This window comes from Chrysemys picta, chromosome 3 (assembly GCF_011386835.1).
Source record: "Chrysemys picta bellii isolate R12L10 chromosome 3, ASM1138683v2, whole genome shotgun sequence".
In the NCBI taxonomy this organism is placed as follows: Eukaryota; Metazoa; Chordata; order Testudines; family Emydidae; genus Chrysemys; species Chrysemys picta.
In genome coordinates, this window is record NC_088793.1 from 156,821,943 (window position 1) to 156,846,758 (window position 24,816).

The 24,816-nt window shown below is 45.5% G+C and overlaps 1 protein-coding gene across 1 annotated transcript in view; it reads right to left on the bottom strand.

Annotated features, from left to right (window-relative positions):
• Positions 1–8,636: 8,636 nt before the first annotated feature.
• STUM (stum, mechanosensory transduction mediator homolog) overlaps positions 8,637–24,816 on the bottom strand; it is an 81,856-nt gene continuing 65,676 nt past the window's right edge. The window contains exon 3 of the mRNA XM_065589370.1: positions 8,637–23,729. Within this exon, the coding sequence (XP_065445442.1) occupies positions 23,704–23,729 (26 nt within the window). The 3' untranslated portion in view covers positions 8,637–23,703. The remainder of the gene's footprint in view (positions 23,730–24,816) is intronic.

Genomic DNA, 24,816 nt, shown 5'->3' on the forward strand with positions numbered 1-24,816 from the left:
TGGCAAAGGAGGGCGGGGCAAAGGATTGGAGGGAAGCTGCCTCTTAGAATCTGCCGCCCCAAGCACGAGCTTGCTCGGCTGGTGCCTGGAGCTGGCCCTGATGGGGAGCACTCTGGGAGTACTCGGTCTTGTTCTCTGCTCTCCAACTCTCAGTGCTGCATGTAAGAAAGTCCGGGATGACCTCAGGGTGCGACTGAAGAGCTGGGGATGAATCACTTGGTGATTTCCTGTTCTGTTCACTCCCTCTGAATACCTGGCAGTGGCCACTGTCAGAAGACCGGATACTGGGCTAGATGGACCCTTGGTCTGGCCCAGTATGGCCGTTCTTGTGTTCTTTTGAGCCGCCACCCTCCTTAGCCTCAGACAGAACTAAGATGGGAGACAGGGAAAGGAGCAACTGGAGAGGAACCTGAAGCTCAGAGAGCTGAAGCAGAATCTGAAGGTGGTGGTGGTTTTTTTTTGTTTTGTTTTTTTGACGGGGTTGGGGCCTCCCACAACTGGTGTGGTCTGTGTATGACTGGGACTCCAGTATTAATGGGGGAATGGAGCGAGGGTATCTGAGTGGGAGGGACCACAGGATTAACAGAGGGGGAGATACACATTGATCACTCTCCTCTCAGTTAATATGGGTATGTGGGAGGGACACTAGTATTGATGGAGACAGAGGATCTGTGTTTCTGGGGGGCACCAGTAATGACTGGTGGTAGGGGCTCTTTTTGGGGAGGGGGTGCCAGTAATTGAGGAGAGGATCTGTGTGGTCCTTTTCGGAGGGGGTGGTGTGTCATCAGTGTGTTTGGTGATGGAGGAAGAATTTGACTCTGGAGCAAAGAAGGGGGAGGGAGGGAGAAAGGAAATCCTCTAAAATCCAGTTGCCACTCTCTCCAAATCCACTCTTTCCTCCCTATCCAGATTTTCCCTTTATTGCTTTACCCAGGCCACTTTTTCCACTCCACCCCCTGTTTAATAACATGAAGCAGAAGTTTGGAAGGAGATGAATGGAGATAGGGAGGCTATCGCCCTAGAGAAGTGGGGCCAGGACCCCCTACAATGACCCACCTTATTCACACAAATCAGAACTAGAGTACGGTACTCTCCCTCCACTCTCGCTGGGCTGAGCGGCAAGTCCAATCAGCAACTGTTCTAATTCCAAATGTATGCACATTTCTAATCATCTGGATGGTTTTGCCTGAGAACATTGACAGGTACGCGGAAGAGAAGCTGCAGGTGAGATCAAGCTGAGGCACTTTCAAAGGAATAGATTTTTTTTTTTTAAAAATAACCCACATCAGAAACCCCATAGAAGGCTCAGAAAACTGCCGCAAACCGCTGCCCCGGCCAAAATGCGACGTTAATGCTTGTTACATATAAATGCGGGGAAGGCAGAGCGAAAGGTATTGAAACATTCATGTTAAAAAACAAAACAAAACTCACCAACTCAGAGCCCGCAAAGAAATGCTATACATGTTATGCAGGTATGTGTGTGTACACATGTAGCTCTGTAACAAATGACACTTGAGCAATGCCTATTGTTAAAGTTGCTTATGTGTTTCCATTATAAAGGGTCACTTTATGGCTTATAACTTTCTCAAAGTTTCACCTTTTTGGCCTGAACTTTGACACACTTTCTGTCAGTCAGGAAGTGAGCTTTTTTAGAAAGTTTTACCGAAAATGGTTCAACCATTTTCAAGCACATAAGGGGTGAAAAATAATTTCTGCTAAGAACATTTTTGTGGCCGTGTTTTCTATTAACAGCTCTAACACGTTGGGATAATATATAAACAGAAAACTTGGCAGGCACTTGTGGCCAGCTTTTTAAAGGTAATTAGCTCCTGAAGATGCTAAATGCTTTTGAAAATCCAGATAGCAGCTATCGGCATCCTTAGGGCCCTAAATACCTTTTTAAAATCTGGCACTTAGTCCCTAGGTCCTAGGACAATAGATAGACCACAGGTCTGAGTCACAACCTTACCTGTCTCTGGCTGTAGCCAGCAGGGCTGGCCTTAGAGGTGGGTGACGTGGTCGGGGAAATGCCATGTGCAGCACAGAGATATACACACACGAGTGCCGCACATGAGCAGTCTGGGGGGGAGCACTCCCAGAGGCGACGTGTGCAGGAGCACCCAGATTTCTTCCTGCTTCCTCCCCACGGAGGATCGTTTGGGGTGGGAGTGTGAGGAGTGGTGACTCAGAGCTCCTGGCATTGCTGCTCGCCCCCCTCCCCTCCGAACATTCCTGTGTTCCCCCACATGGGCGTAGGAGGGCTTAGTGGGAAAAGGGGCACAGGAGGGGAATGAAGGGGTTAGGGGAGTATTGTTATTGTGTATTTTACAAATAATTTCAGATATACGTCTCAGATTTGATGCCTGAAATCACATTCAATTTTATCAGTGACTACCAGCTCTCAGCTTCTCTGCACTGGTACAGGATGGGTCCACCTTCCCCTCTGTCTGCCTGGGTTTTCTGCTTCCCTTATTTTATTCTTGGGAGCATGCAGCAACCTATCAGCAGGAGCCAAAGATTTGATCCTGAAACCTTTACTCTGCCAGGAGTCCTTACACATACGCTTAATCCCATTAAACTCATGAAAGTTACAGGATCTGTCCCCAGCTCCTGCTGTAGTTTAGCAGTTCAGAGTTTTGGAGCAGCACTATATTTGTGTTGATTTGTCTGCAAACATTGTAATGTTTTGTTGCTGTCACGAGGAATAAAGAATGATTCTATGTTCTACCATACAGTCTTTGTATCCTGAAGTAACAATCACATATGGCAGACTCCTGTTGGCTATATATAACATGTGTTGTGAGAGAGGGAGCATGTTTTCTTGCCGATTCTGACACAGACATTGAAGATGTGTAATATCATTAAAGCTAGAATGTATGGGTTTGCACAGGAGGAATTTCCCTACAAATTAATTCCCAATAAAGATAATTTCTTCAGAATAAGCACTGGAATCAATTTTTGCAATACTGATTAGCCTAATCAAATTATTTTTGTAAAGATTGTTTAACAGCAGCCAGTGTACGTCCAAGTCCAAAATTCATACCACTTATGCTATGGTTTTTGTACTTGTTTATATATTTTTATTATTGCTTTTTATTTTTTAGCCAACAGAGAAATTGCTCTGTGGTTGCTAAGTTATGCAATTATAACAGCAGAACCCTGGCAAAGCAAGCTCTGTATGTTCTGTATTCTCTTTGATTGGTTATTGTGAATATGTTTTTTAAGCCTTAATTTCTTGAGACTCCAATTCCACAGCTACGGATAGTGGAAATTCCTGTAGTATATGAAGCAGCGTCCATCCTATTTTACTGGAATGTGTGAAAGAGTGTGCTTCTGTTTTAGATTACAGTAACTCCTCACTTAAAGTCGTCCTAGTTAACGTTGTTACGTTGCTGATCAATTAGAGAACATGCTCGTTTAAAGTTGTGCAATGCTCCCTTCTAATGTCATTTGGCAGCCGCCTGCTTTGTTCACCGCTTGCGTGAAGAGCAGCCCGTTGCAGCTAGCTGGTGGGGGCTTGGAACCAGGGTGGATTGGCAGCCCCCCTATAAGCTCCCCCTATCAGCTCCCTGCTCCCCTAAGTTCCCTGTGCTGCAGGCACCCAGCAGGCTATCAATCGGCAGTTCAGCTGTCCCTCCTCCCCCCCCCCGCTCAACTGCCATGTGCTGCTCCTGCCCTCTGCCTTGGAGCTGCTCCCAGAGACTCCTGCTTGCTGTGCAGGGGTGGAAGGGGGGGGGCTAATGTCAGGGTGTCCCCCTCTCCCCTGCTCCTGCACACCACTTACCCCTTCTCCATACAGAGCAGGGAGGGGACACTGACGGAGAGAGACGGAGAGAGCTTGGGGCAGCAGCTGCTGTCTCAACTTCCTGATCCACTTAAAAAGACAATGCACTTAAGAGTGAGTCAGCTTACGTAAAGGGGCAGTGTTCATCGCTCTCTCTCTCTCTCCCACACACAAGGTGTGTGTCTGTCTCTGTTATGCTGTCTCCCCTCCCTCATGTTCGTGCTGCTTTGTGTGAGAGGCTACATTAACAACGTGTTAACCCTTGAGGGCTCAGCCGAATGCTAGTTCATCATTTAGCAGTAAGCCATTCTCTGTAAAATATCCCTCCCTCTTCCACCCTCTAACTTCACCACCTCAACAAAGCTTCACAATCATCATAGCTGTGAGCAGTATTAAATTGTTTGTTTAAAACATATACTCTGTGTATATCTATACAATATATTGTTTTTTGTCTGGTGAAAAAAATTTCCCTGGAACCTCCCCTCCCCCCCATTTACATTAATTCTTATGGGGAAATTGGATTCACTTAACATTGTTTCACTTAGTCGCATTTTTCAGGAACATAACTACAATGTTAAGCGAGGAGTTACTGTACTTACTTCCTACTTCTTTTAAAGTTACAAATACAAAAACAAGACAGGTAAAATAAGTCTTTATCCTCTTTGTTTGTTTTAAAATATTAACTCTGCAATAACAGACCAGCAAGAAGGAAAGCTGATCTATAAATGATCCTTTCTCGTGGCATTGTATTAAACTAGCCGGATAGAGCAGATCTAAGAGACAAGCTCTAGGAAGTGGCATCTTTGATGTACAGAAAGATCTGTGGTTCTGTATAGCCTTTTGAGGTTGAAATGTTTTTCGCCCAAATCACATGACGTGACACAATGTGAACAAATTTCTTGTAACTTGGCAGTTTTCCGTTTTTTTGCCTTCAGAGCTGGGCAGTCGGAAAGCGGTGGCAGCTGGCTGGGCACCCAGCTCTGAAGGCAGCAGTGCCACCAGTAGCAGCGCAGAAATAAGGGTGGCAATACACCATATATTATGCCAGCCTTACTTCTGTGCTGCTGCTGGCAGCAGCGTTGCCTTCAGCGCTGGGCGCCCTTCCTGCAGCTGCTGCTCTCTGGCTGCCCAGTCAGTGCTTAATTTCAATACTTAACATTGAAGGGGGGGGAGGGACAGATAGCTCAGTGGTTTGAGCATTGGCCTGCTAAACCCAGGGTTGTGAACTCAATCCTTGAGGGGGCCACTTGGGGATCTGGGGCAAAATCAGTACTTGGTCCTGGTAGTGAAGGCAGGGGGCTGGACTCAACTCAATGACCTTTCAAGGTCCCTTCCAGTTCTAGGAGATGGGATATCTCCATTAATAATTATTATTATTATTATTATACAAATTAAGCACTGGGGGAGGCAGCAGAGTCTGGGATGATGGAGGGGTGGGGAGCCAGGGGTTCCTGTGGGGACCAGGGATGCCAAAATACAAGCACCCAAGGTGCCATTTCCCCTAAGGCTGGCCCTGGTGGCCAGTACCAGCTGTGTTAGAGGAAGGTGCAAGAAACCCTGCAGGAGACTGTTACGGAATTGCCTGCCTGCAAGGAAAGTTTCTTTCTAACATCCATAAATCAGAGCCTAATTTGTGCCCTATAGCATAAATGCCTTTCACTGATCCAGTGAAAACTAGATTAGATTTGATGTAGTTATCAAGGTTTAAATGTAGTGATTTCACATGTGCACACTGGATTATGCCAAATAAAAAAACTAAAGCTCCGTCAATGTGCCCTTGGCAATGCAGGTGCTTTAAAGGTGTGGAAATCTCTGTTGACTAGAGGATGTCTCAAGATGTATTGGATGTGGATGAGGGATTAATGAAGTGGAACATGGCACATTCAGGTCTGATGAGTAGATGGTTGTGAGCAGGGCGGCACGTTTGTATAATTTTTGGTGGTGCCCAGAACAGGTCCGAGTCCACCCCTCCACACCTGCATATTGGTGTACATAACAAAATTAATGGGATGGGGCCAAGGGGTTTGGAGTGTGGGAGGGGGCTCAGGGCTGGGGCAGAGGATTGGGGTGGGGGGTGAGGGTTCTGGCTGGGAATAAGGGTTTGGGGTGTGGGAGGGGCTGAGGATAAAGAGTTTGGGCTGCAGGCAGGCTGCCCTGGGGCCAGAGAGGAGGACTCCACAGTCCCCCCCGCCCAGCCTTCTCTCCCATGGCAACAGCGAGCTCCAGGAGAGGAGCCCCCTTTTCCCCCCACCAGCACACTCACCCAGCACCATCACTGGACATTCTCCTAGGGGCTGGGCCCCTCTCAGGTCCAGGAAGCCCCCTCGCTTCCCTTGTGGTGGGTGCCAGGGGAGGGAGGGCTGCCATCACGTGTGCCTCTCCTCCCTCCGCAGGTGGCGGCACAGCCGCCGCCTCAGCCTGCCGCCAGCACCGCTTTCTTTTGTAGCTGGCAGCGGCCAACAAGGGAGCACAGCGTGGAGCGGCAGGGCAGCCGCCCATTGCCCAGGGCAGGCAGGGACGTTCTGGGGGAGGTTCATGGGGGTGGCAGGTGGGGCCCGGGGATGTTCCGGGGGAGGTGCACGGGGCAGCAGGAGAGGCTGGGGGAGAGACCTGACCCCGAACATTGGTGGAGCCAGGTCCCCGGGCCCTGAATTTGCTGAAGCCCAGGCACACCGGGCATATAACTCACCATCCCTGGTTGTGATCTGTGATCAGCTAAGGTGATTGTGGAACCAGGCAGGGCTCTGAAGTAAATCATGTAGCAAATTGATTGAGGTTTCAAAGCCGCCCTAGTTGTATGGTACAGTGTGAATGAGTTCGGTGTGCATAGCACACTTGCCTCATTCTCTGCACTGGTGTGCAGTAAATGAGGCATGGGACCACACATTCACCAATGAGGACAAAAGGAGCCATCAACTAGCTGCCTTGTTCCCTGAGCCAGGGCCGGCTCCAGGGTTTTTGCTGCCCCAAGCAGCAAAAAAAAAAGAAAAGAAAAGAAGAAAAAAAACCCACGATTGCGATCTGCTCAGGGCAAGTCCTGGAGCTGGTCTTGCCCTGAGCACCAGCCATCCTGCAAACCAAACAAGGCAGGGTTTCTTTGGGAAAAATAATACAGGATAGTGTGATTAAAGAGGTTATCATAATGCATACACACAAGGGGGCTGAGTTAAGGTTGCAGGGGCAGCTTTGAGTGCCTTGCCACCCTCGCATTCTTTTAATATAGTATTGTTGAATGGGATATTGTATATGAAAGTGTGTGTGTCAGTCGCAAGCTCTTTCCCATCACACATACAGGAATCATTTCTGTGATGAGAAACCTAAGCCCTTGGAGAAATGCAAAACTGCCAGAAGAGACTCATCGATTCACAACAGCACTCCAAGCAACTGGAAGTGATGCAGCAACGCTGTCGAGAGAGAGACCTTTCCGTAAGTTTTGGCATGGGGGTATAAAGGGGATGTTACACTGAACAGTAGCAATTCCTGTTCACATGCAGGAATGGGGCTAGGAGGTGGGGATACTTCTTGCAAAGGCAGTGCCTTTTGTTGTTATGCAAGCAGCTTGTTTAAACCTACGGTCACATGGCACCTATACCCAAGGGCAAGAGACAGCCAAAGTTATGAGCAGGCTCAAGGCCATCCAAACAGCCACATGAGAACTGGCAGCCAAGAGACATCATGTGTGGGTATTTAAGAGCCAAAACATTTGCTAGGTCGTAGATCCCTGCCAATATATCTTCTAGGTTTTTACTCCCTTTCCTCTATGCATTGAATAAGGATAATTTGTTAGTATAAACAGGGAGATCACACCTGACTGTTTTTCTGTGCGAGTGTAAGGCATTGGGGGACCTCAGCTCTTTCCATCTTCCATGTCTATATTTAGTTATAGAGGCCCTGATTCTCCACCGCCTTGCAGTCTGTGTAGTCATTTATACATGTGCAAAAGGAGCACGGAGTGGTACCAAATCAGCATTTTACATCCACTTTGCCCTCATCTTGCACACACAAGACGCAAGCGAGTTGAGAGCTAGGCCCAAAGACACTACCCTTTGTCCATGACCATGAAAATCAGTTTTACAGATCAACAGGTGAATTATGTCCATGTCATGAAGGGTCCATGTCACCCTATTTAGGCTCCCCAGTAGATTTTCCTTTAATGGAAGGTGAATTCCTTGCTGCCTCTCTGGAGTATGCCTAATAAACACTGTATGTTAATAGGGACGTTACTGTGGACAGGAATCTTTTATAAGGAGTTGTTATGGACAACTCTGATAGCTGAACATTCCCTATATACAATCACCAATCAAACAGTCCCCTGCCCGACTCTAATGTTTGCTGAGCAATGGTAAACTTAGGTTGGCTAGTAGGAAAATCTTCCTACAGATGAGATGGCTCAGTAAGACTATGGACTGATCTCCCAAGGGAAGGGAGCCCCATTGCTGGAGTTATTTCAAAGCTGGACAAATCAACAATGAAAGCACAATAGGGAACAATTCTGCCTTTATCAGGGGGATGGACCAGGTAAGCTAATGGGTCTTTCTCAATCTTTGATTTCTAGGCTGTGGACTCAGGTTATGTTAGATGGGAGGTAAACAGCAAAAATATCCCTGTGTGGCAGTTTGGCCACCCAGCATTCAAGTCTGCATGCGCCCAATGGCCTCATTTCATTAATGCCTGAGAACGCTGGGCCATGTCCCCGGTCTCCCTTCAGACATCATGGGTGTGTGCTTATGTTTACTCAGAGCTACCATGTAAACAATTGGTGGGTAGGAAGAGAAGGGCACATGTTCACGTCAACCCAATAAGAATACAGTGTCTCAAGGCTGTATAGAGAGAATCTCTTCCACTCCATTCAAACTGTACAGCAAGAGAATATATTTAACTAAAAAAATCCACAGTATCAAAACACAGCAAGTCACAGTAACATACTTTGTGATATAAATAGGCATACGATTTTTTTTCAAACAGTTTGGCACTCTATGCAATCAGTTTGGACTCTTTACTCATATACTCTTTATATATATATATATATATGAATTAAAATCAAGACTAACCATTGCATTGCAAACCTCTTAGCTTCCTTGGGGTGATAGGGAGGGGAAACCAGACATACACAGCCATTGCCTTTTGGGATGTAACACATGATACAGCAGATTAAAAGAATATTTCCTGATGCTCCCTGAGCAGCATCCAACTTTTATTTGGTAGCAAAGAATTTTACCCTCTCCCATGTAGAGCCGCAGCACTTGTATAAAGACTTGCTGAAGGTGTTCACTTCAGGAGCTCTTGCTAACCTTTCAGGAGGCCCCCTATAGGCCATGTTCTGCAGCTAGTTATTAGTGTAATTCCAGAACAACTCCAGTGAAGTCAATGGACCAAATTCTTCTCTGAGTTGCAAGCAAACTATTCCCAAGCATCTCAATGAGAATAGCATCCTTGTAGCTGAGAGAAGAATTTGGTTCAGTGAATTACTTTGGATTTACCAGTGTAAATGAAAGCACAATTTGAATCTCTGTGGAGACCTTCCTAATAGTTATTTGTTTGTCTTCACTGTAGATTTCCCCCCCCCCCCCACCACACACACACATTTTATTCTTTCATCCTGGAAAGGAAACAGGAAATATAGTTTTCCTTTGGCTTGTTCACTGATGCACAGGAATACCGATTAGTTAATCCTAGCTTAGCCCTAGCAATAAATACATATGATCAAGAGGAAAAGGTATGGGTCCTAGGTGTACAGTGGAGGGCATTAGAAATAATTTAAGACTGACTTGTGGGTATAATCTGATTTCACATCAGATCAGTTGCACATGAGGGGAGATAACACATACTGTGGTCCTAATTTGGACAATGAATTGCAGCATTACCTGGACACATATAGGTGTCTGCTTGAACGTGGAGGAAAGCTGGATCTACAAGTTTTACTGAAATATTGTCAGTAATAGAAAACACTGCTTTCTCCAGGATGGAATGTTGCACCTATTTGAGTCTTAAGGTTATATTTTCTAGTGGCTGGATCCTAGGTGTTTCTAAGCTCTTATTGCTGCTGTGCATCCAACAGATGTGTTCTTTTGGCTCAAATGGGAAAAGACTTGTGTTTGTGGCACAGAAGGTCCTGACTTCTACCCTCACTGTCATTTGCTATGATATTCTGTATAACTACAATGGCTTGGCACAGTGTATTTTATATGCAGCTGCAATGCCCCCAAATAAATATGGTGGAAATAGAGTGGAGGTAAAACCTAGCTTTTTTTGACTGGTTTGTGGTTCTCCAGCTTAAATACATGTGATCTTTGCAGTGCTTTAAAACAGAAGTTCTCCCAAAAGATCTTGCATGCTTCATGCAGCAGAGAGAGATGAGCACAGGGACAATTTACATCAGCACCTAGAGGGTTTTTAAATCAGTTGTGCATCCCCTTTCGCAAACTTAAGGCGCATGCATTTTTTTAAAAGAAAGTCCAGAATGTAGCACAGAAGGATCCTACACTTATAACCATTGATCTCATTTTCCTGTGTGCTCGAACAGTGCTTCTCAACCTTTTCAGGCAAATGGATTAATTTGCCAGATGTCCAGATCAACCGAGTTCTTGTATTAGTCAGTGGCTGCCACCTCCCATTCAGATGTGAGATCACTTTGAGATGGCAATCTGGAACACCCCAGGATCCATGTCTGGTCCAAGCACTCCTCACTGAATGGGAGGTGGGCAGCAGTGGCACTCTGATCCCTAGTAGACAGGACCAATGGGATAGGCAGAAAGAAACTAGAGTTACAAATACCAAGGAACCACTGCAATAAAGCCCCTTTGAAAGCCCTTGTTATTATGTTGAGAAATATCAACAGGCAACATTTTGGTGCAGTCTCATGCCTTCAAGCAAATGGTGATGCAGAAGAGACAAGTGCTATCCCCTTTGTAAAACTTTTATCTCAAACACATTCATATGTATAAAGGGGGAAATGACATCTATATACCCTGGCGCTGTGCACATTAGAAATGTAGATCAGATAAACAGCTAGATTATACAGAGATCAACAGCAAAGTCATAGGAGTTTTTGGAGTTTTCTCTACTGAGACTATGAAATTAGGAAATATTTGACTGGCAGAGTTTTGGTGGAAGCACTAAAAATGTGACCGAGGTTCCTGTTTCCTAGTTTTTCTCACAAGGAGCTGGGCATTTTGCAGGTAACCTGAGTAACATGGTGTGGCAGGAGTTAGTGCAATGAAACATTTGTATTTCTCCCACTGACAACAGGCGAATGATCAAACCCACATTGCCTGCTGGCATGTTGGGGGAGGCAGCCTTCCTCTGCTGCAGTTTTTTCAGAAGGAGGCATAAAAGCTCCGGGTGATGAATCCAGCCCTCGCCTCCCCCCCCCCCCCCCAAAAAAAAACAACCCTCTCCACTCATAGGGAGGGAAAAAAACACCCTCCAACTGAGCACTTCTATAAGAGTTTTCCCTGTATGACTCTTTTCATTACAGGAATTGAATCCAGGACCAATATTTAGCTTTCATTTATGAGTTGACACTAGCTTCCCTTCTGTAAGTATTTGAAATTCTCTCTGTTTATGAGTAACTTTGGGATTTTGATGAAAGCCGAACGCTTAGGAATTGTGGGGTCCAGTGAGGCCTCCTGGCCTAAGGGAGGGTTTTGAGTGCCATCCAAAAAGGGAATGGTTTTCAGCTCTTTCCAGTGAACTGCATACAGTAGGGTTGATTCTGCTAGGCTCTGTTCCTTGCTCACACTCGTAGGAAGCAGCGTTTCTCCTTGTTCTAATAGTCCTATGCTGGGAGGGAAGGTTGTCACTGCTGGTCTCGCAGGGGGCACTGAAAGCCTTGCAAATATCAATCGGAAACCAAAGAAGCCCAGTTCAAATGGGAGTTGAAGGGATAGTGCTGTGATTACGAAGACCTTTGTTTATATGGCAGAACAAGCAGCCTAGTCCCTACCTCAGCTCAGATAGAAAATTCACAATGCTGCAATTAGCTGGACAGGACAGGAAGGCCATTGGGGATCACTCAGATCCTGTCTCCTGCTTCTAGATTTTAAGGGAGAATTGTGCTGCTACTTTGTCAGGCTCATTGTTCTCAGTGTTTTCTTGTGGGAAGCGGGAGGGGTGGCGGGCGGAAGGCGGGAGGGAGATAGGAATGAATAGAACCCTCCACTCTAAACATTGGGACATCTGGATCCAGACCCAAACTTCATGGCTGGCCCTGCCCTATACAGTGGCCCAGACTAAAACCTCAGATCTCAACTTTGGGAAAGTTCAGATCGGGAGGGTTAATGGTGCAATGGGAATTGGAGCTGTATAACTGAGAGCAGGATTTGGCCCTATCTAGTCAATCTTCACAAGTGCTTGATGAGGTATTAGCCCCACTTTACAGCTGAGGGAGACAATGAGACAGAGAAGTGAAGCAATTTTCCCAAGACCACATAATTAATCAGTGGCAGGACTCAGGGTGTCCTAAATCCCAGTCCTGGCTGCATTCCTTCAGGTTGTACTGTCTCAAGACCAACTCACTTTTTAGTCAGAGCAATTAGCTAGGAATGAGGCGATTATTTATTTGAACGGTGGTACTTTGAGGAAAATCCAATTCTGTGCTTGTTCTCCAGTCGCCATTGAGAATCACTAGCCAATAAGGTGCATCGACCATAAGCGTTACCAGCTGGAATGATCTATCACTAATTAAAATGGATTAAGCAAATATAAGGTGCTAGGCAAAAAAATTGCCTTTTGTGTGTCACAAGCAGGGCTCAGCGTCGCTTCATCTTAAATATTTCAGAACTTCTTGAATGGCAAGTTGGCTGCTTTTCTGCCTCAGTCAATCTGATAAAATAGCTCAACGGCTATGGAATTTTTAACAAAACACCAGAACTTGCATGTAAATTATACATCCTGTAGCCTGTTTATGCAATGCATGATGCTGTCTATGCCAACATCACTAGCGCAATAAAAGCAGCCAAGACACAGGCATAATTAAAATGCTGCAGTCTCAGAAAATACAAGGCAGCCCCTCCGAGTTTAACATTTCCATAGCAACTATCCCCTGATTAATACCATTTTCCTGTCCTTGCTAGAATGCACAGATGGAAAACACGGAACGTTAGACAAAAAAGAGACCGGCAGAACCTCAGCAATGCAGACAAGCTGCTAAATCCTTTATCACCTTTTGGTACCAAGAGACTTTCTGAGGTGTCCTGAACTCCAGCATGTCAGACCCAACAGCTGTGCCAGAGGCATCTGTTGGCTGGATCTAGAGTCTGGTACCTGGTGTCACAGGAGACATGTCTGTGGACAATTTAGTGTCCTGTAGCAGCACTGGTCTGTTTACAACACTGAGGTTTTCCATACTGATTTCCAAAGAAAGCATGCAAATGTTCAGACTCCAAAGGTAAGAGCAGCATCTGGAGGGTTTGTACTATTGCCTCATCTCTGAGCTAGTGAAACTATTGACAACCAGAGGGCTCTAAGTAACACCTCTCACCTCAGCTGAATCACAGACCCTTTGAATTGGGCCAACCACTAGTTGCAATGATGTTAGGTACCCAGACCAAGAGCAATTCCTAGTGGCCAGAGCACATGACAATGGAGTTGTTCTTGGGTGTACCACAGACTCACTCTCTGACCGTGGTGAGGTCTAGGCCTCAGTTTTCCCATCTGTAAAAGGGGGATCATATTCTATAGCACAGTAGGTGAGGACTAAGGCCAAGTCGACTCTACACACCTATATCAGTATAACTACATCGCTCAGGGGTGTGAAAAATCCACACTCCTGAGTGAAATAGTTACACTTCTCTACTCCTGCTCCCCTCCCCCCCGTGTAGACAGCGCTATGTCAATGGGAGAGCTTCTCCTGCCGACATAGCTACCACCTCTCGGGGAGGTGGATTAACTACCTCAGCATAGTAATGTCTTTGTTGAAGTGTTACAGTGGTGCAGCTGCAGCGCTGTATGTGAAGACAAGCCCTAAATCCACACTGCTACACTTGTCTTGCAGGGTGTTTTGAAGCTTAATTCTTTAATATATGTAGAGTTCTGTGAGACTGAAGAAGCTAAGAAGTGCAAGGGACTATTATAATATTGATCCGTGAATAATGAGCAGCCATGCAGTAATGTATTCTAGTTGGTATAAATTACCAGAAAGATTTAAATTCTGAGGAGAATTCCTGTAGTAATAGTAATCTGATGCTTTTATCACTTGGCATTAATACAGGTGATTCACATGATACTTTGGTAACATTGCCAGTGTAATTCGCCAATGATTAACTGGGCCTTGATTTTTAACATGCTGCTGTTGTGGAACTTTCTAAGGGGCAAAGTGACGTAATCGTCTCTCTGCCTCTGAGTGTTGTGTAATGACAACGATAGCAGTTTTCTTTGTTAATCACTCCTAGCAGCATGTTAAGGAGAAGCAAAAACTGGCACCTATCACTCAAACAAACCCACTTTGCTGCTGTCTGTATTGTGCGATTTTAAAAAAAACCCAGCCTCTCCAGGGTTGGTGTTTTGTTTTTTAAATCTACCTTCCTCCAAAATTTTAAGGGCAAAACTTTCCTCTCTGCTCCACTCTGCAGAGCTCTTCTCTACAGTGCAGAGCTGAGAGGTGAATTCTAGACATGCACAGCAGCCACATTTTAATAAAGGATATTTATTTATCTTTAATAAAGGGTATAAAACGCTAGGTGTTTAGCTTAGCAGTGTGGCCAGGGCATCAGGCCAAGGCCATGGCCATGGGCTTGCTGTATAATCTTGGTCAAGTCATTTGACTTCCCTGTGCCTCAGTTTCTCATTGGCAAATTGGAGATAATGATGCCTACATTCATAAAGTGCTCTGAGATCTACAGGCAAATAGTGTTATTGTTAGCATTCAGCCAGGCCACATGAAGGGATAGCTCAGGCAACTCTGTTATGGCAAGAAAAGCTAATCTGATTGATCTTCTGCCAATCCAGTGCTGTTTGATCTTATCCTGAGTGAGCTATCCCCAGTACGACGCCTTTTTCTGAATTTGTGCCGGTTGTGCTTGAAGAACCAGAATAAACAGGCTTGTCCACCCTCCCAAATTAATCAAATGCTGCGTCCCCCTTCCCCATGTGATGTAGACATATGGGGATACATTTTCAGCTGAACGTCTAAGGTGCCACAAGTCCTCCTGTTCTTCTATTTTCACAAGTAAATCCTGCATTTCTGTGAGCGTGTCGGCTGGTTAGAGATCTTCCTAGCTTGGTACTTACACATCAGGTAATGTCTGTGTGTGCCTAAAATATATCAGCCCAGCAAAAATTGGGCCTAATAAATATATAACTATATAAAATCCACTGTTTATATTAAGGATTTGGCTCCTGATAGATAGTCTCTCTTGCAGTCTCCATGTGTGATATCAAGGCAGTTGAGATCAGCTAAAGTACTTGCGCTAACAGCCCCCAGGTTTAAATGGAAGAGACTTAGAAAATTTCAGTGAAGGTTCCTGGACTCTTGAACTCACTCTCCTTCCTTTCCATGCCTGACAGATCCTCAACCTATTGCCCATCAGGGAAGTTTGTTGACTGAACTGCTGATCTATTTTCCCATGTCTGATCTCTGAGTATGCCTACACTGTGTTTTAAAGCCCACTGCAGGAACTCTCAGAGCCCAGATCTAGGCGAGGTATTGCTAGTAGAGATAGAAAAGTGTTCTCACCGTTGCACAAGGCACTGGTGAGGCCTCATCTGGAATACTGTGTGCAGTTCTGGTCTCCCATGTTTAAGAAGGATGAATTCAGACTGAAACAGGCACAGAGAAAGGCTCCTAGAATGATCAGAGCAATGGAGAACCTGCCTTATGAGAGAAAACTTAAGGAGCTTGGCTTGTTTAGCCTAACAAAACAAAGGCTGAGGGGAGATATGATTGCTTTCTATAAATACACCAGAGGGATAAATATCGGGGAGAGAGAACAGTTATTTAAGTTAAGGGCCAATGTTGGTACAAGAACAAATAGATATAAACTGGCTATCAATAAGTTTAGGCTTGAAATTAAGCAAAGGTTACTAACCATCAAAGGAGTGAAGTGCTGAAACAGCCTTCCAAGGGGAGCATTGGGGACAATGAAACCTAACTTGTTTCAAGACTGGCCTTCATATGTTTAGAGAGGGGGTGGTATGATGAGGTTACCTACAATGGCATATGGCCCATCTGTGACTGCTAGCAGTAAATATCTCCAGTGGCCGGAAATGGGACACTAGGTGGGGAGGGCTCTGAGTTACTAGAGAGAATTCTTTCCCAGGTGACTGGCTGGTGGGTCAAACTGATTGCTATATTTGGAGTTGTGAAGGAATCAGGGAAGGGGGGGGGGGTCACCTTCCTCTGCAGCATGGGTCACTTGCTGGTTTGAACGAGAGTAAATGGGGCATTCTCTGTAACTTGAAGTCTTTAAATCAAGATTTGAGGACTTCAGTGACTCAGCCAGAAGTTATGGGCCTATTACAGGACTGGATGGGTAGGGATTCTGTGGACTGTGATGTGCAGGTCAGACTAGATGATCATAATGCTTCCTTCTGGCCTTAAAGTCTATGACTTCAGCTCGTGCTGTGGCACTAAGAACAGCAGTGTAGACATTGCAGCTCAGGCTGGGAGGGAGATGGGCGTCAGATCTTAAGCTCCAGCCTGAGCCCAAATGTCGACACAGCTGTTTTTAGCACTGTAGTGTGAACCTGAGTCTGTAGACCCGGGCTCTGAGACTGGGTGCTGAGGGTTTTAGAATGCAGTGTAGACCTGCCCTGAGAGAGTGGACTGAAGGAGAGTTAGATCAGCTCGGTGGGATAGGAAGGTTTTTATGTAGATGATGAGTAAACCTGAATTATTTTGATTGGTACTAAAAAAATAATAATCTGGCTCCAGCTTCTGTTGAAGTCAACGGGAGCAGGACGTTAAATTATGCCTGCCCCATGACCATGGGAGAAGTGCTTTTTTCTGAGTAGAGAGAAGTGCAGCAAGTAGACGGGTGTCTCCCCTTCTGACAGCTTTCTGATGGACGCACTGAGGGGCTGTCTTAATTATTTCTGAAATCCAGAAAAAGATGAATGAAATGCACTGGTGAAACTGTGACAGGAGCAGGAGGATGTGAGGGTGATGTGGGGGGAGGAAGGAAACCCTGGCTTCTCAGAAGAAAAATGAACACAGCCTTCAATGAAGACAAGCTGCCCAGTTACAGCTGGGAGAAGAACATTTGAGATTAGAGACGGTCTGAGCTACCTGCTTTGTCGTGACAATAGTGTTGAAATTAGTTTACTGTCCTTCTCATGCTACCTGTGGTAGTTATTTACATACAGGTCTACAAAATGCAGTCCTCATCTCAGTCTGGACAGAGGGGCTGACCTGTGGTGTATCTAATGATGTAACTGTTATTTCTTGGTTTTCTGAGCACTATCACTTTAAATCTGAAAGGACTTGGCTCTCCGCAGAGCCAGGCAGCCATTTTGTGTTCAGTCCAGTGCAGACTTTTATAGAGGGGGCCCACATCTGCCACTGGTGCTCCATCATAGAGACTTTACTTTTGTTCTTTGTTCTCTATAAACGAGAACAAAGGTCATTCTAAGTGAACGTTGGCTCTGAAAAACGACAGCATGATCCAAAAGCAAATAGGGAGAGGGAGATCTGGATAGAAAGCTACATGGAGGTGGGATTTCATGCCCTAGCCCCTCTCTCACTGGTTCTCTTACCTATGAAACAAAGAGGGATGTGTATGAGAGAGAGAGTTACTGAGCAGTCTTGCACTTGGACGTGTTTCTGTTTTGATGCATCTCAATTAAGGCTATGGGACTTTTTAACTAGCTTGCTGAAAGGATAGTTCCCAAAGGGTGGCAATGGCAGTATGATTTTGTTCCTGAATGGCTCCTCTCATCATCTTCTCATAGAGGGAAAGTGACTGGCAAAGACGGTTCTGTCCATTGTTCGCAATGCACTAAGGGTCTGATATTCAGAAGTGCTGAGCACCCAGAGCACCTCTGAACGTCAGGCCATCAGTCTTCCCATGAATTTCATTCTGGTGTGCTGGATGGAGGGGCCTGGAGAATTAAGCCCTTTCTTTATGCTGCATCTATTTGATGGCTAGCCAGTGGCAGTGCTTCACAAGATCAGTCTGGCTCAACCCTGACCTGGAGGGACCACCACGCTAGGCTTGAAAGGATAGTTAATTTTCCGTGCCCCAGTACATCCTTGGCCTCGTGGCCAAGACTGCTAACATGGTGTCCAGTTAGTGCCATCTGTTGCAGTGGTCTTTGAAATATGGGTACTTGTCCACTGGGAAGAGGACCGAGACCACTATATCATGCAACACGGGCAACAAAACACACACAATAAGTATATTAACTTCCACATTATGGTGCTATTTATCCACAAGTCTCTTTCATGGGCATTTTAGTCTCTGTAAATACCAGTTTAAACCGGAAGCATTAGACAGCACAAAACCTCACCCCACCCACCCCCCGCACAAGCACACATCACACCACGGCGTCCCAGTTCTTTGTAAGAACCAGTTTGTTGCTGGCTCGTGGCAGGTCCAGTCTTTTCTCTTCTTTCAGCAGGTAGAAGCAGGTAGGGCATATTCACAGCCTGGGTCACCAGTAAAGTATGATTTAGAGCAGCCACAAGCAAAACGTCAGAGCATCTGCAACGACAGAGGTTCAGTGAGCATCATAAACACACACAGCAGGAGAGGCTGAGCTGAGCCCCTGTTATCACAAAAAGAGTCAAGAAAGGACTCTCAGGAAACAAGGTACCACTCAGCTTTGGCTTTTACATACTGGACATATATCTATAAATATCTCCTTCATCTTGATGTTCACAGCTGGGCTCCTTTAATGGTGAACTACAAGAAGGGCAAATGTCTCCAGCTGCTTCACACCCAGCGGCTGGAGAAAGCAGCATCCCCGCTCTTCTCACCGCTGGCCGAAGTGCCATCTTCCACAGCAGCATCTCATTCTACCAATGTTTTCCTCCCTCTTCGGGATTGGCCGCCCATCACGACGTGCTGGCTGTGCCAGTCCTAACCCACGTCATGTTTGCCTCATCGCCGGTTCTAAAAGGGATCAGTGAAGGTCTCCATCTGCTGCTCTGCACCTCCGCTCCGCTGAACAGACGCACGCATTGGTTTAAAAAACAAAAGAAAAGAAAAATGAAAATGGAAATGGAAAGGTCCTTGTGCCCACAGCTGCCAAACACAACCTCTCGCCACGTTCCTTGGAACACCCTTGTCCCAGCCATTACAGCTGCTGTGGGATCCCCTGTTCCTTGTAGCCTGTGGGGGGTGGGTGGGAAGGGAACATGATTAAAATGTGGTTTCGTGGTTCGCAGCCTTGGTGAGCTGCAAACAAGCAATCAGCAATGGGTCACATTTAACAGGACCCACCCCATTGGTCAGCTGAGAAGGGGGGGAGAGAGAATTTTCTCTTTCACTTATTTCCCCCATGCAAGGGCATGCGTTGTGGGTAGGGTGACCAGATGTCCCGATTTTATAAGGACAGTCCTGATTTTTGGGCCTTTTTCTTATATAGGCTCCTATTACCTCCCAGCCCCTGTCCCGATTTTTCACATTTGCTGTCTGGTCACCTAGTTGTGGGGAACTTAGTTTTGAGGTCATCATTGCTGACTTAGCCCATTTGGGGGCAGATTGGTCATTGCCCTTTCTGATACGCAGTTCTGACAGGAAATTGGGTCTGGGTTTTGGCTTTTGCAGCCACACGTGCATTGGGGCGGGCGGACAGGCATCGTTTGCAGGATGCAGAGCCAGCCCATTCAGAGTGCCTCTTCGGGCATTGTGCAAAGTACACTGGGGAGCAGTGCAGCTCCCTCCCCTCAGGCTGGCCTCAGAGTGCTAGGGGGGCAGACAGGGCAAGGGGAACTTGCAGTGCCCCCATCCTGCCCAGCCAGGCTCCCCTTTGGGATGGGTTTTATTATACTTCAGATTCTCCTCTTAAAACTCACCTCCGATGTGATGCCTACAAACACTTGACAGCAAACTGGGCAAGTGGCGTGCTGGGACTGCAGCCTATTGTTCTGACTGTAACCAGCTCACTGTTACCTCATGTTCCCCCGTCTGTTTCTTGTATCCACCTCTTGCCTCATCATAAACGTAGAGTGTACGCTCTTGGGGGGAGGGGCCGTCTTTTGTTAGCTGTGTGTACAGCACCTAGCAGAGTGGGGTCCTGATGGGGACCTGTAGGAGCTAGCACAGCACAGTAATAACAGAGCGTCTTTGCTGCCCTGGCCTTACCCACGTGCCATTGCACTCAGGGAGCGCAAATGTTAATGTTCTGGCTGCCTGCTGCATGCCCCGCCCCCCACAACATGTCCTTGTAACAGCAGCCACACTGGCCCACAGCATCCCTGTGTCCCTAACACAGATTTCCCAATGGCAGTCTCAGCCCTTCTGGTTCATAGGGGGCTCCTAAACATTTTCCCCAGGTTCAGTGCATGTGGGTTCACGTCGCCATGAGCCTTGCTTTGAAATTGGTGATCAAACCCATCCTAGAGCCCCCAGCAAAGCTTAACCAAAACAGCCCCGTTTTGACTGGTTTCCACCCAAAGCCATAAATCCGCCCAGGTCTTGGTTGAAATTTGGCTCCAAGCAGCTTGCTGAATGGTCTGTGAATCTCTGGAAAGGAAGCAGAGGGCCTGCATCAAAAATGAAAACAGGTGACTTTCCCCTGCTTTCACAATGAAGGATTTCCACAGCACTAGTTTTAACCTAGCAATTCTTTTGGCAGGTTTCCCCTGTGGTGACAAGCATCACCCTAGGTATGGCTGTCCTGCTCCGTCTGGAGGCATGTGCACTGGGCGTCACAGGGCACACAACTTCCTGGAGGCAACATTTCTTCTGGCGGCTGACTGGCTTTTCTGGTCCTCCCCCGTGCCGGCTCTCTGTCTAACTGCACCTGCTGTTAGTAACTGTAGTGTGTGCAGAGGCAGGTCTGCCTTGAGAGATCCTGGGGAGATTGCAGAAGTGCGTATAGGGCAGGAGAGGGGTAGTAATGGATGAGCCTATGGGGACAAAATTCAGTGGTGCTCTGTGCTCTGCACACCCTTCCTGTAAATGTGAATTTTTCTGCCTACATTATTGAATGCATGTATATTATTTTTCAGGAGAAGGACAGAGTTAAGGGGAATGAAAACATCAATATTACTCCCAAGGCGTTTCAGCAGCTGCGGTTTTCAGACATTACTGGCTTAATAACTTTTGTGATACTTTCATCTGAGATGCTAAAGGAAAGTTCGCATGTTCTTTTATTTAAACTTGTATGAATCTAGTGCTCACTAGAGTCTGCTAACAAGAACCAGACAGGAGCTGTGCAATCTCCCGTAGACAGCTCTCTTCCAGGCTTAGCTGAAATACCCCTGGCTTTTTCCAGGCATGGCCCTCTCTCATAGAGCTCCCCAGCAATGCCAGATTGTAGGGTGGTCTGGTGAGGAGGACAAACATCCACTAGAGGTTAGGATGAGACGTAGGTTATGGACTAATAGGCCAGGATTGGAACACAAATCTCAGGCCCCCACCAGCGAGCTCACCCCTTCATGCTCCCTTCCTCGACATCCATGTTTCCGTGCTCTTGCTGAACTAGCACATCCAAATCTCATGCATTCAAATCAGGGCACAGCTGTGCTGATGGATTTGTAAAAGTGCAAGGAGTTGTAGTGAAGAAACCAATTGCACTAGGTGGCTTCTGGATTCTGATATGAGACAGAGGAGCAGGAAAGGCTTCTCTCATTACATCCCAGGCCTTGCCCACCCTACTCTGATAAAGGTAACCAGTCACTGTTTGCTTATGTCATCATCAAGGAAGCAACGCACTAGTGGCTTTTCCCTATGGTCTACAGAAATGCAGGAGTCCAGCCAGTGGACTTCAGTGCCCAACTTTAGACACTCCGAGAGCTGGGACCCAATCCCCTATTCTTCCCTGCTTCTCGTCTTCTCTCCCACCTTTCTCCTGGGAACACAAGAACTGCCCTTCCAGATGGTGCCATGGGTTCCTGTGTCTCATGCCTCTGGGAACACAGAATTTGCCCTCCTGGATGATGCCATTGACACGTGCTCATGAACTTGGACCTTTGTATCTGTTTTTCCATGCCTGGTGGTTGAGTTGGGGTCTATTTGGGGCACAGTTGCAGGTAGAACTCCATTCCCTGTGACTACTCCCCAGTTGGCTATGGTCAGGAGAGAGGGGAAGGAAAACCTCCCTCCACCTGTTTGTCATGATGGCACGTGTCCATGACAACATTAGTTCTTTTAACTTTATCCAGGTGGTCCCAAACTCTTTACCAGGATTACCACCTGATTTTTCCCAATAGAACCAATGGTTATTATAATGGCATCAATGTGGAGCTCATCTATTTAAGAAAATAATTGTCCTTATCTGTGTCACCAGTAACAATGGAAATGTTTAAAATGAAATAATTAAAATGCAGTTTCCTTTTCACCCCCACCCCAGCCTGGACAGTGAAACTAGACTGGTCAATATCACTTCTTGAATCTCAAGCAATTTTCAAATGCCCAACATTGCAGGGGAATATTTAAATCCTGAAACAGCTTTCCACTCTTTCATTTTCTTTACATCACTGTTTGTAAAACCCTTTGAATACAAATGCTGAATGAAAACTACTGGAAAGTGTCCCAATCTGTATCTTTGGGGAACTTTTATGACAAGTAATAGTCAGAGATAGAGATTTAAAAAACTAAACCGAAGATAGGAACATCCCTGCACATGAGAAAAATTCAGATCCAGGTGCAAATCTTGGAGCCTGGGTCTATCACAGGTAATAAACGGGTGCAAAGAAAAGAGATTAGCAGTCTTACTATTTCTAAGTCAATTTTCAGTTTTGTTCTACATGTTGTGCAGATAAATAGACACCAGAAATACATTCTGCTTTTCCAAACTTTCAAAGTAAATAAGGAAGGTTTCCTCGGCATTTCTTAACTAGAACATGGGAATGAGGTTTGAAGGCAAGATTAAATGACAAAAAAATCCTAAAAATTAAGAGCCTCTCTATGCACAGAAATTGCACTGTTTTAACTTAAAGCGGTTTAAAAACCAATTTAGTTAGACTAGTACAAACTCCTGTGTGGATATTCTTGATTATATCAGTTTAGCTTACACTTCTAAATTTACAGCTGCAAGGTCAACCAATATAAGGCCTGGTCTACCCTTAAAAGCTTTAATAGTATAATTATTTTGGTTAGGGGTGTGATTTGTTTTAAAGAAGTAGCTATACCGGTAAAAACCCAGATTCACATTCTGGAGACCATAGTGGTATAGCTATGCTGCCATAGCCTAGTAGTGTACACACAGCCAGGGGTTTTTCTGTCAGTGCAGGAACACCACCTCCCTGAATGCAGTGAGCTACGTTAACAAAAGCCCCCTTCTCTTTTTTCACACCCCTGCTTGACATAACTATGCCAATATAGAAGTTTTCAGCATTGGCCTAGTGTGGACGCAGTTATACCTATATAAAGATGCCTTATACTGATATAGCTATTCCACTTCCCATACAGAACTAGCAATCCTATTATAAAGCACCTTTGTACCAATATAACTGCATCCACACTAGGAGGATTTACCCCTTCACCATACTGGTATAGTTAAAGTGGTACAAGTTTCTAGTGTCGAGAACTTTCAGGATTAAATTGAGTCACACACAAAATTGCACCGATTTAACTAACTCAGTTTAACACCACACCTTTAAGTAAACCTTGGCTGTGCCTGTAGAGATCTCCTACTCAGGTAACTGGGAGCTGTCTGCACACACGTGCAAGGTCAGATTTTGGCAGAAAATGAGTAAAACGTGCTGAACTGAATCCTAAGGTCTTTAACTAGGGCAAACATTCATTGACTTCAGTGGAAATTTGCAGGAGTAGGTAAAACAGGATTTTAGCCACTGGAAGTTAAGAGAAGAATTAGAAGAAAAACGTACCTTGTGAAACTTTGAAGATGAACAAACGGAGGCAACGGAAGCATAAAAGAAAGAGAAAAGAGAAAAATATAACAATACAGGCAACATCCGAAACATATAAAGAACTAGAAAAGAATAAGTACATTGAGGCTACATAGTAAACATAGTAAATTGTAGCTCCCCTGCAATTAAACATTCACACACAGCTAAACAGGCTTTCTTTATTAATATCCTTCAGTTTCAAGAATTTCATTTTGTGACGGGGAAATCCCTACTTGCTTTTACGTAACTGGACCTAGGCCAATAACAAACGTTGACACTTCATGATCAAAATGATTACCTGACAAAACCTACATTAGCAATGTAGCCATTTCCTGTGTATAGGTGAAGGGGAAGAGTTGAAATTGGGGTATATAGGAAGCAGGACAGGATCACACAGGAAAAGGTGTATTCTATTTGTTAGAGTAGGGGACTGGAAAACAAAACTCCTGGGTTCTTTTGCTAGTTTTGCTACTGATTTGATCTGTGCCCCTGGATAAGTCTCAGCAGCCACTCTGTGTCTCAGTTTCCCTGTTTATGAAATGGGGATAATGCATACCTTTCCATCAAGCGTTGCAATGGTTGGTTATAATTAATGTTTATAAAATGTTTTGCGATTCTTATCCTATTACAAAGTAGATCAGTATTGGGTCTGAAAGTGCAGAAAAGGCTACTTTTACATATTTTTTTCTGGCAGAGGTGAAGTGCAGCTTTAGGGGGTAAAAAAAAGAAAATAGAGGTAAGCAATCACTGTCTCCTCAAAATTTCTTTCATCCCAGGAAGGCTTTCTCAGGCAGATAATTGGTTCTGGCTTTGCTTTTATTGTGTGTTTTAGCAACACTTGGCAGCTGCAGCATGAAGAAAATAATGCTGGATATGCCTTTCTAAAGTCCCCTACAATCTAAAAGTACAGTAGCCATGTTACCATTCTGTGCTGCTAGCAGGTTCTGAGCACTGCAGTTAGCAAACGAGTGACAAGTGGATGGCATGATTACAGGTAATTTCTTATTACCAGTTGGTAATGAAGACTTGACAGCCAGCATCATGACACCTGTTAACCTTCTGAGATGTGACTGTA